General features: G+C 42.5%; 1 protein-coding gene across 7 annotated transcripts in view; it reads left to right on the top strand.

The window, feature by feature from the left end:
* Positions 1 to 12,032, top strand: part of ythdc2 (YTH domain containing 2) — a 121,586-nt gene that overhangs the window by 36,467 nt on the left and 73,087 nt on the right. For all 7 annotated transcript variants that reach the window (XM_085987102.1, XM_085987093.1, XM_085987088.1 and 4 more), the window contains exons 9-12: positions 1,856 to 1,963; positions 2,191 to 2,345; positions 8,808 to 8,943; positions 10,429 to 10,555. In XM_085987102.1, the coding sequence (XP_085843228.1) occupies positions 1,856 to 1,963; positions 2,191 to 2,345; positions 8,808 to 8,943; positions 10,429 to 10,555 (526 nt within the window). The remainder of the gene's footprint in view (positions 1 to 1,855; positions 1,964 to 2,190; positions 2,346 to 8,807; positions 8,944 to 10,428; positions 10,556 to 12,032) is intronic.

The raw sequence follows: 12,032 nt of genomic DNA, 5'->3' as shown, positions 1-12,032 counted from the left end.
GAAAATTTTCCACATTGTTGGGTAGATGGCAGTGTTGTAACTGTACTGGAACAGCTTGGCTGGAGGCACGGCTAGTTCTGGAGCACAAGTCTTCACTACAGCTGGGAAGTTGTCGGGGCTCATAGCCTTTGCTGTATCCAGTGCGTTCAGCCATTTCTTGATATTACGTGAAGTGAATCGAATTGGCTGAAGACTGGCTTCTGTGATGGTGGGGACCTCAAGAGGCGTCTGAGATGGATCATCCACTCGGCACTTCTGGCTGAAGATGGTTGCAAACGCTTCACAACTGGATGTGTCAGGGCTGCAGAGCTTTAATCTGATTGTTGGTTGCAGGATCACTTAGCTCTGTCTGTAGTATGCTGCTTCTGCTGTTTAACATGCATGTAGTCCTGTGTTGCAGCTTCCCCAGGTTGGCTCCACATTTTAAGGTACGCATGGTGCTGCTCCTAGCATGCTCTTGTACACCCCTCATTGAACCAGGGTTGGTCCCTGGTTTGATGGTAATGGTAGAGTGAGGAATATGCCGGGCGATGAGGTTACAGATTGTGGTGGAATACAATTCTGCTGCTGCTGATGGCCCACAGCGCCTCATGGATGCCCAGTTTTGAGATGCTAGATCTGTTCTGATCTATCCCATTTAGCACGATGGAGGGTGTCTTCAGCGTGAAGACGGGACTTCGTCTCCACAAGGACTGTGCGGTGGTCACTCCTACCAATACTGTCATGGATGCATCTGCGACAGGTAGATTGGTGAGGATGAGGTGAAGTAGGTTATTACCTCATGTTGGTTCTCTCACCACCTGCCGCATGCCCAGTCTGGCAGCTATGTCCTTCAGGACCTGGCAGTTCGGTCAGTATTGGTGCTACTGAGCCACTCTTGTGCCTAGGTGGATGTTTTCTGAGCGGTTAGTGTTTAAATAAAGAGGATGAAAGAATTTTGTTAAACTAGGCAAAGATTTGTTTCATTTTGAGAATTGTAATTTTAGGTAGTCTCATTACTAAATAAAGGTTACCAAGTAGGGAAGTGGATTATGTGTATATTTGTCACTCTCTGTTTAAGACACAAGACATCAGGGGAAAATTGGAGCTTAATGTACTCGGGGATGGTCACTTCTTTGGCTGGTCACTTCTTTGGCTAACATGTGGATGGCTCCTCTTGAAGCCAGTTGCAAGACAGGAACCAAAAGGAGTATGTTTCCTTTCACTTTGGCTTCATGAATACTATAGGGAAAAAAGTTTATTTCCATGACGGATCAGGGTGATGTGCTCTGGTGGGGTGTTATAAGTTGGCCCTAAGATGCAAGTTACTAGACTCCTGCTGCCACTTTTTTACACTATGTTGCTTTGGCTAGATTCTTCCCTGAACAGGATCTTGTCATTGTCCCATAGGGTAAAATCAACTGGGATACTCTTTCTTTAAAAAGAAGACTTGCATTTATATGATGCCGTTCACATCCTCAGGACATCCCAAAGCGCTTTACAACCAATGAAGTACTTTTTGAAGTGTAGTCACCGTTCTATTGTAGGAAACGCAGCAGCCAAGTTGCGTACAGCAAACTCCCACAAACAGCAATGTGATAATGACCAAATAATCTTTACTTTTAGTGTCGTTTAAGCAGGTTAGTCGGAGGTTACTTGAGTTTTTGGAGCAAGTCACCTGCTCTGTTAGTGAGTGAATAGTGAATTGCATAAAAGGGACTTAGCGAGGTGACAATTTTGAAAATGTGTGATAGAACTTACAAACCTTGTCAAACTCTTGGTCATGGTATACTAATATATATATAAAATATTGTATCAAGCATACAACAAGGCAGATTCAACTATGGATTTTAATCTTTGGTGCCTTTCTTTCAAGTTCGAGGGAGACCATTTGAAGTAAAGGAACTATTTTTGGAGGACATTTTGCATACTACTGGGTATACAAATAAAGAAATGTTGAAATATAAAAAAGAGAAACAGCGAGGTAAGCTCAAATACATATACAGCACCTTCCCTACCTGACTCCTTGATTCCAATGAAATGAAATTTTATTGAGCCACCAGGCTTGAGCATTGGTCCAGTTTTTGTAAGATTTTAACCTAACGATAGTATATTGTAATGTGTTCCACTAATACCCTGTGTTAAAATTAAACATACTTGGAATAATTCATTGTATTAAATGCTGAGAATAATTATATTTTATCTTCTTAGAGGAAAAGCAACAAACAAATTTAAGTGAATGGTATAAAGCTAAGGAGACCAGCAGTGCCAGCAGATCAGAGTATCAAAGACAAAGATTTATCCCAAGCCTGACAGCAGAAAACGATTTGCTTGATGATGGTGGAGACAGTGTATTCAGTCAATTGGTAATTTGGCTAATTTCTAAATGAGTGTCTTACGACATTTCTATGGATTCTTAGTCATCCAGCAATGGATGTGCTGCAGTAGTGGGTGACCAGAAAATTTCCTTTCTTCCCAAGATGCCATGGTTGAAACCAAACATCCTGTGCGATGAAGCTTGAGTGCCAATGTCAATAGAGATTGTGATTCGCTCAGGCCTTCTTGTATCCGTGTGTTAATGGAGACACGGAATGCAGGAGTTGGTTTAACAGGTGTTTACTGAACAAAGTCTGGAGGTGAACTAAAAGATACAAGACGCTATACAGGGCTTATATACCCGAGTGGTCACTACCGGTATTACAGTACACAGGGGCTCTTAAAGGTACAGACACTACAATTCCTCCCCTTTTAGATAATTAGTACATAACATTTTTAAGTAATCATTAATTAACATGTTTACAAGAACAATAATCTACACATTTGCTGCAGTTAATCAATTATAAGTCAGTCTCTCTGGAGGCTTCCTGACTCGGTCCGGATAACGCCTCGGTGGTGTAGTAGTTTTCGGTGGTGTAGTAGGTTCTTTTGGCAAGGTCGATTCGGCTTGAATGTCAGTGTCGGGTTCACCTGGTTCCAGTATCACCGGATCGGAGGTAGATACTATGGGTATCTCTGCTTCATCATTAGGCGTATAGAGTTGTGGTGTAGGTTGTCCCTTTTCGGATGATTCTATGATCTGGTCAGCATGGCGCTTTATTATGCTTTCTCCAATGTCCACGGTATACATCAGCGGTCCTAGTCATGTGCAAATAGTTCCAGGCTGCCATTTCTCGGTGCGGTAGTCCCGGGCCAAAACTTGTTGACCTATCTGGAAGGTTCTAGTTGGCCTTTCATTCATGCCTTGAAATTGCCGGTTCGCTACGTCCCTTCTGATGTTTGGCTTGATCAAATCCAGCCGGCATCTTAGTCTTCTATTGAAAAACATCATGGCGGGAGTTTGGTTTGTAACCACATGTGTTGCATTCCTGTACGCAAACAAGAAGTTATCTACCTTATGTTGTAGATTTATGTCTTCATTACCCATGGCCTTTATGGCCTTCTTGAAGGTCTGGACAAACCTTTCAGCTAATCCATTGGTGGCGGGATGGTATGGGGCGGACGTGTAGTGCTTAACCCCATTGTTTTTTAAGAACTTCCTGAATTCTTCGGACACAAATTGCGGTCCATTATCAGAACAGATCTGTTCAGGCAGCCCATTCCTGGCAAATATGGTCCTTAATACTGTGATGGTTTTTTCCGTGGTGGTGGAGGACATCTTTATTACCTCCGGCCACTTGGAGTGTGCATCAACCGCGATTAAGAGCATTGAGTCCATAAATGGACCAACAAAGTCGATATGTACCCTTTGCCATGGAGATGAGGGCCACTCCCATGGATGTAGAGGGGCTTGTGGTGGGGCGTTTTGGACCTTCTGGCATCCTAGACAGCTCTTGGTCATTTCTTCGATGTCTCCATCGATTCCTGGCCACCACACAAACGCTCTGGCTAGGTTCTTCATTTTCACTCCACCCAGATGCCCCTCGTGAAGCTCCTTTAGCACTTTATCCTGGAGTTTGGGTGGAATCACCACTCTGGATCCACACATCAAGGTTGCTCGGCACACTGACAGCTGTTCTCTTCTTTGCGAGAAGGCTGGCAACAGTGGTTCGCCATGTGCTGGCCATCCCTTCACTGTTAAATCGTAGACTCGTGAGAGAGTCGGGTCATTTCTCGTTTCCTTTTCAATGGTAGAATTTGTTACTGGTAGACATTCCACTATGGTTGAGTGGAACATCTCCACTGGGTCCACTGTAGGTGCCTCTTCTACCGTTGGCAACGGTAGGCGCGATAAACCGTCAGCATTCCCATGCTGTTTTGATCCTTTGTATTCTATGTCATATTGGTGTGCCCCTAGGAAAAGGGACCACCTCTGTAGCCTTTGCGCTGTCATAATGGGAACGCCCTTTTTAGGGTTGAATATGGAGACGAGGGGTTGATGGTCAGTCAACAAGGTAAATTTTTGTCTGTGTAGGTAATGGTTGAATTTCTTCACTCCCCACACCAGGCTGAGTGCTTCCCTGTCGATCTGGGCTTAGTTACGCTCAGCTGAGTTCAACGAGCGTGACGCAAAAGCTATCGGCCGCTCCGAGCCATCAGGGAATCTATGCGATAATACCGCTCCTACGCCGTAAGGGGATGCATCGCACGCCAGTCTGATTGGCAGTGATGGGTTGTAATGAGCCAACACTTCCTTGGACGTGATCAAGCCTTTGCATTTATGGAAGGCACGTTTACAGTCTTCGCTCTATTTCCAAATTACTCCCGTTTGTAGCAGTGCGTTAAGAGGGTGCAGAACAGTTGACAAGTTTGGTTAAAATTTATGATAGTAATTTATCAATCCCAGGAACGACCTTAATTGTGAGACATTTTCAGGTGGTGGGGCTTTTATGACCGCTTCAATTTTTTCAGGTGACTTATGCAACCCTTCCTTATTAATTATGTGGCCACAATATGATATTTGTTTCTGGAAAAATTCGCACTTGGGGCGATTTGCTCGTAGGCCCCGTTCTCTCAGCCTAGTGAGCACCTGCTCCAAATTGGCAAGGTGCTCGTTGTCGTTTTCTCCTGTTACAAGGATGTCGTCTAGGTAGCATTGAGTCCCCGGAATCCCTTGCAGGACTTGCTCCATAGCTCTTTGCCAGATAGCTGGAGCTGATGCTACTCCAAAAACCAGTCGATTGTACTGGTACAGGCCTTTGTGTGTGTTTATCGTGAGATACTTTTTAGAGGCCTCCTCAACCTCCATCTGTAGATATGCCTGTGCCAAGTCAATTTTGGTGAAACGTTTCCCTCCGGATAGCGAGGTGAAAATATCTTCTACTGTACCGTGTGAAGGACCGGGTTTACAGTCACCTTGAAGTCCCCACAGGTGCGAATTTTTCTCTGTTCTTCAGATTTATCATTATTCAACGTTTTCTTCATGACCGGGACGATGGGTGTTGCCCACTCGCTCCAATCTACCTTGGATAACACGCCTGCCTTTTCCAAATTCTCCAGCTCTGCCTCGACTGCTGGACGAATTGCGTATGGCACCGGCCTTGCCTTAAAAAACTTGGGAATTGCCGCATCTTCCACTTTTATTGAGGCGGTGACGCCTTTCAAGGTTCCTAGTTCCTGTTGAAACACTCCTTTGGCATTGGCCAAGATGTCTTTTAATCGTTCAGGTATGATGTCATCATTTTTTTTCTTACTGGTCACCGTCAGTGCCTGAATGGAGTGCCAGCCTAAACGTATCTTCCTGATCCATTCACGTCCCAACCGCGGTGGACCACCATCTTGCAGAACGTATAAATACAACTTCTGTATTTCCTTGCCGTTGTATACAACAGGCACCCTTGTTTTCCCTCTGGGGTATACTTTCTGCCCCGTATATGTCTTCAAGATAATGGATGTGTCTTTCAAAGGTATATGTGGAAATAGCCGCTCGTAATCCCGTCGACTTATGACGGTCAGAGCTGATCCTGTATCTAGCTCCATTTTAACTGGGGACCCCGCTATCGTGAGGGTAACCCAAATGGTCTGGTGATCTTCTTTGGCAATTACATTATGTAATTTGAGACAGCTTAGTCTCTTGTTTCCGGAGTCGCTATCGCTCTTCTGGTCTTCGGAGCTACTGTCCGTCATCATTTGTACCTTTCTGTACTTTTCCTTATTGATTTTTTTTTTCCTGTCCGTGGATTTTTTTTGTCCAGATCGGCATACCCGTGTAATGTGTCCAATCTTTCCGCATTGCCTGCCTGCTTTGTCCTTGAACCAGCAGTCCCTCTGGTCATGGGTGGATCTGCCGCAGTGATAACATCTCTTGAAACCCCGTGTCATTTCATGGGTGCCGAAGTCCTGTGGCTTTTGCTGTATCTCTGCAGCTCCTCTTGCTGCTGCTTCGTATGATACAGCCACACTGAAAGCCTTGTCCAGTGTCAAATCTTTCTCAGAAAGTAGCCTTTTCTGTGTTCCTTCACTTAGGAGACCGCAGACGAATTTGTCTCGTGGAGAATCTGCCAGTCCTGCCCTGAATTGGCAGTGCTTTGACAGCTTTCTTAATTCGGTGAGGTAATCAGCGTTACTTTCATTCTTGTGCTGATTCCTCCTGAAGAATTTGAATCATTCCGCTATCAGCAGCGGTGTTGGGTTTAAGTGCTCCTGTAGGGTATCAACAATCTCTTTAAAATTCTTGTCCATCGGTTTGGCTGGAGTGATTAAGTTTCGTAACAGCCCGTATGTCCTTGCGCCCATCAGATTTAGAAGTACCGATGCCTTTTTATCATCCTCTACTTCATTCGCTGTGCAATATACCTCCACTCTTTCCACATATGTGTCCAATCCTCTATATTACTATCGAAAGCAGTAATATTGCCAGTCCTTGGGCATTCTGAAAATCAAAAATGGCGCCCCCCGCGCTTTCCTTTCTTCCCTGCCGAGAAAAAATGGCGCCTCCCGCGCTTTCCTGCCGCTGCTGACAACGCTGTTCTCCGTGGTTTTTATTTACACAGATATTTTTAATAGTTGGAGACTCGTTCCCGCTGGACTCTCTGGGACTTTTCCCTCCCTCTGCTTGGTCCGAACGCCGACCTGCTTTGCAGCGCCGGCCATCTCCCGAGTGCTCCACCCTCCGTCTCTGTTTGCCTCCGCCTTCCGACTCGCTGCTCGGCCCCGCTGCAGAGCCACCCGATCGAGCCCCAGCCCGCCGCCCAGGAAGGATTAGTGCAGTACCTGCCACCAGCCCGGCTAGCTGGTGAAACCACAGTTTTTTTTTCTTCGACCTTCGTCTGAGGAATCGATCTCCTTGAGGTGCTGCCGAATTGCAGGTAAGTCCGTTTCCAATTCGTTGCCACTGTTGTATCCGTGTGTTAATGGAGACACGGAATGCAGGAGTTGGTTTAACAGGTGTTTACTGAACAAAGTTTGGAGGTGAACTAAAAGATACAAGACGCTGTACAGGCTTATATACCCAAGTGGTCACTACCGGTATTATAGTACACAGGGGCTCTTAAAGGTACATACACTACACTTCTAGTTAAGCGTCTGTTGCTGTTGCATTGTAACAGCTGGTTTGACCTTTGGTCAATTCCACTTTGACCATTTTAATCAAAATGGAATGAATAAGCAAAACATATACAAAAAGAAGAATGAAATGGCCATAAAACCCATCCTACCAGACACAGTGCAACCACGTACACCATTGACCCACTATGAATCTCCTGGGAGAAGCAAGAGAAAAGGGGGAACAAATTCTATGGCCAATTCAGGAAAAAATCTGGAAAATTCCTTGCTGACTCCCTAAGATGTCAAACGAGGCCCTATGAGACTGAATTAGCCCTTAACTACTCCTAGACCCAGCCAACTAGCAGTTTACCCTCAATAACTGGAAATTGCCCTCTTTTCTGAGGGAACTAAAGAACTGAAAAATAGTGCTGAAGCAAATAGCAAATGTTACAGTAACAAAACTACTCATCAGAAATATCTTTAGTACTATATATCCCAAAACTATAAAGATAATTTTGATTGAAATTAGACATTATTTTCTTTTGATTTTTGCTGGTATTGGTCCTCTTCTAGTTTCCTCTTTCTCATTCTCTTTTTGCCCTATTTATTTTTTACCCAATTTTTCTTTTCTGCACCTAAAATTTACATTAAAACTTGTTTTCTTCCATCTCATCTTCTGATTGGCTAAAAACAAGCTCCAAAGGCATACCGATCAAATATCTGTAGTAACAATTTAATTGCTACAACTGAAGATGAAGGGATTTTGGTTTTCTCCTAATCTTCAAACACTCTGGTGTACAGGTTGCATTTTCTGGTAACACCAACATTGGTACAGCTGTATCTAGATGAAAACTGTGAAGCTGTATTAGTGATTATTCCATAATAAGTTGGCTTACTTTTTAATTGGTTCCCTCCAAAAATTGCTGGGCTCAGCTTTCTTATAACATTCACAGATAACTATCAAATTATGATGCTTGAAGATTAATGCTCAACCTATGTTGAACTGTTTCACAAGAGATGGAATCATTGAAATTATATTTTGTGTTGCAATGTGTCTGGGCAAAATCAAACTTTAATAATTATGTAGCAATGGCTTTTTGGACTCATTAACCTTTTCCGGCCCATGAAAATGTCAAAATTTCAAATTTTCTTTGTTGTTTATATTTCAATGTATGATACCTTTAAATTTTCTGTGCAGCTGCACACACAGTATCTTAGAGAGAACATTGCTTGTAATCATTCATATTGCACACCTATGACATACTGATGATGCTGTTCATACTTGCTAACAAAATGGCTTTCTGAAAGGATAAAGATTGCCTATTATTTGAATTACTGCCCTAGGTGTACAGTTGTACTTCTAGTAGCCATATTGTCAATTTTCTCCCCTTTTCTTTACTTCACAGAACGAAAAAGATTTTAATTCTCTTGAGCCTTGGCTTATAAAAGAAATGGATGCATGTCTCTCAGACATCTGGCTTCACAAAGATATTGATGCTTTTGCCCAACTCTTTCATCTTATTTTAAGTGAAAACGTCAGTGGTGAGTTTTCTTTTTAGGGTAAGTTTTCTGAGTATATGCCAGCAGTAAGCTACCTTGCCAGCCTCTAGTGCACATTAAATCCCTTTATCATTTTAAACACCGCAATTAGATCTTATAAAACTCAAGGGAATACAACTAAGTTTATGCAACCTGTCCTCATAATTAAACCCTATAAGGTGCATCATTCTGGTGAATCTGTGCAGTACCTCTTCCAAGGCCAATACATCCTGAGGTTCTGTGGCCAAAACTGAAAAAGTCATGATATTGTGAAATATGTAATTTTTTTAATGTTACAAACCTTAATTTTGTCTATCATAAATTTCAGTTACTAAATATAGCAAGCAAAACTTTTTTCAAAAGCATTTTGACTAATTCGATTGAAGGTAGACCAATTTTCTTTAATTGGTAGGTTTTCCTGACTGCTCTTTCAGGATTGATTGTTATCATAAGTTCTTAGTTTATCACTGGTAGTTTTCTAGCCACTTTCTTCACTTCTATTCAAATGTGACCTACATCTTCAGTTTTCATTTGCTGCTGTTCATTTTGATCCAATTGAAGTGTGATAGAAAATGTATGATGGTGATAAGGAGATGTTAACAGAAAGTAAATGTGATACTTAAAGGAAGTGCGTGCATATACAAGAATTTTAATATGGATGGATAGAGATGTGTGTGTATATATATATATATTATATAGCTTTCATAGCTGTGTATAATGTGCCCTGGAGTGTGTTTTGCTCTAGGGAAATTAAGTTCTTTCTGTCGTCTGTAATTATACTTTGATCTAATAATTGCTTGCACAAGTGTTTCTTGGCTTTAAGTACACTTAGCTACTGTCTGTGAAGGCTTAGAATCTGTAGTAGGAATTGCTGCACTGTATTAACTTCTACAATCACTGCTTAGTCTGTAAAAACTCAACACATTTGGTGAGGAACTTAACATTTGCATAGCACCAATTGCTGCAGCTACGACAAGAGTCTCCGATTCCAAACTGTAATACAGTTAGACCTTCGATTAATGAGTGAAATTATTTTATATCTAAAAGCCTACTGTTCCATAATTCCTATGACCTGATATTTCTGTAAGTTATTCTATTATTTTTCTTACCTCTTGAATCTCACTGTGCTATGCATCATCTGTGGCTGAGAAAATAGACTGGAGATCTGCTCCTTTCCTTCTGCCATTGCTCCTCTGTACTTGAGGGTGGCTAGAGGTTACTGAAGCTCAGCTTTTTGTCTCCTTGTGGCCAAGTGCCTTTTTCCCCATTGCATCAGCTTTCCATTATGGTATGGATTTAATTTTTTTTAAATGTGTTGATAAATAAGCAGAGGACGCCAGTAGTAGACGCATCTATGCAGTAACATCTTATATGCTTAAAATATTTTCTTAAAGCACAACGACAAATTTCATAGCTGGTATTTGGGTGGTTTATGCTATGATTCTATTATATATCAATCTCTATCCAAATGAGTGTTGCTATTTTCAGTTGACTACAGGCACAGTGAAACCAGTGCTACTCCATTAATGATAGCTGCAGGCCGGGGCTTCCTCAGTCAAGTGGAACAGCTACTCAGCATGGGAGCAAATGTCAATGTTAAGGCTTCAAATGGCTGGTAAGGCAATTTGTTTCTTTCTTTACATATGCCTCTATGATGATTATATTTTGATTAAAAATGTGTGGCTTACTCAATTGCATTAGCCAAACATAGTCTCTATTAATAGATTGATTTAAGGTCGTTCCTGAACTGGAGATGATCTGAATATGGATTCTGTTTGCACGCTACTTTTCCAGACTAGTGGAGGTGATTATACTGCACTTAGAATTTTAATAAACTGAAAGCTGATAGTTTAGCAGAGAACAAATACTTCCAGTCATAATCAGAAGATTGCAAAGTTGGGTCTCGGGGCGCCCAGACAAATCTGCTAGCCTAATATGACAGGTTTCATCAATTGTCAGCTGGTGTACTGCTGAGAAACTTTCTACTTTTCATGAAATTCTTACTTTCTAAACAATTCTAACAATAAACTAAGATATTTTCTGGAATATTTTCGAATAAAATGTTACATTTTGTGTTCATGGATTCTAATGAGACTAAATCTTATGAGGATGCGCACGTTGCATAAGTTCCTGCAAATTATGTACCTCTTAAGTTTGCAGACGACACAAAGCTGGGTGGGCGTGTGTACTGTGAGGAGGATGCCGAGAAACTCCAGTATGATTTGGACAGGTTGGGTGATTGGGCAGAAGCATGGTAGATGCAGTATAATGTGGATAAATGCGACGTTATCCACTTTGGTGGCAAAAACAGGAAGGCAGATTATTATCTGAACGGCAATAGATAAGGAGAAGGGGAAGTGCAACGAGACCTGGGTGTCCTTGTGCACCAGTCGCTGAAGGTAAGCATGCAGGTGCAGCAGGCGGTTAAGAAGGCAAATGGTACAGGAGACTTTAGTTTATCCGGAGGTTGTATGTCCGGAAACCTCGATCTACCGGCAGAAATCAGGAGCCGTTCTGTTAGGTCGTTTTTCTTCTCGTGGCTTTTTTTTTCCAACAGTCAGGCTTTGGAAAGTCTCTTTGAAGCTGTTGCTAAGCTACAGAGACGCTTCCAAGGTACGGGCTGACTTTGAAGCTGTTGCTAAGCAACAGTGTTGTCAGATACGGAGATGAAAATCTCCGTATGCTTCAACATTAACTTTGTATGTCCGGCAGTTTTGATAGATCGGCAACAGCTCGGTCCCATCAGTGCCGGATATAACAAAGTTTCCTGTATATTGGCCTTCATAGCGAGAGGGTTCGAGTACAGGAACAAGGATGTCTTGCTGCAGTTGTACAGGGCCTTGGTGAGACCACACCTTGAGTATTGTGTGCAGTTTTGGTCGCCTTATCTGAGGAAGGATGTTCTTGCCATGGTGGGAGTGCAGCAAACATTCACCAGACTGATACCTGGGATGGCAGGAATGACGTATGAGGAGAGATTGGGTCGATTGGGCTTATACTCGCTGGAGTTTAGAAGAATGAGAGGGGATCTCATTGAAACTTATAAAATTCTAACAGGACTAGACAGACTAGATGCAGGAAGGATGTTCCTG

This window comes from Somniosus microcephalus, chromosome 1, assembly GCF_052327205.1.
Source record: "Somniosus microcephalus isolate GS21.2 chromosome 1, FLI_Smic_1.0, whole genome shotgun sequence".
NCBI lineage: Eukaryota > Metazoa > Chordata > Chondrichthyes > Squaliformes > Somniosidae > Somniosus > Somniosus microcephalus.
This window is presented reverse-complemented; position numbering and strand designations above follow the sequence as displayed.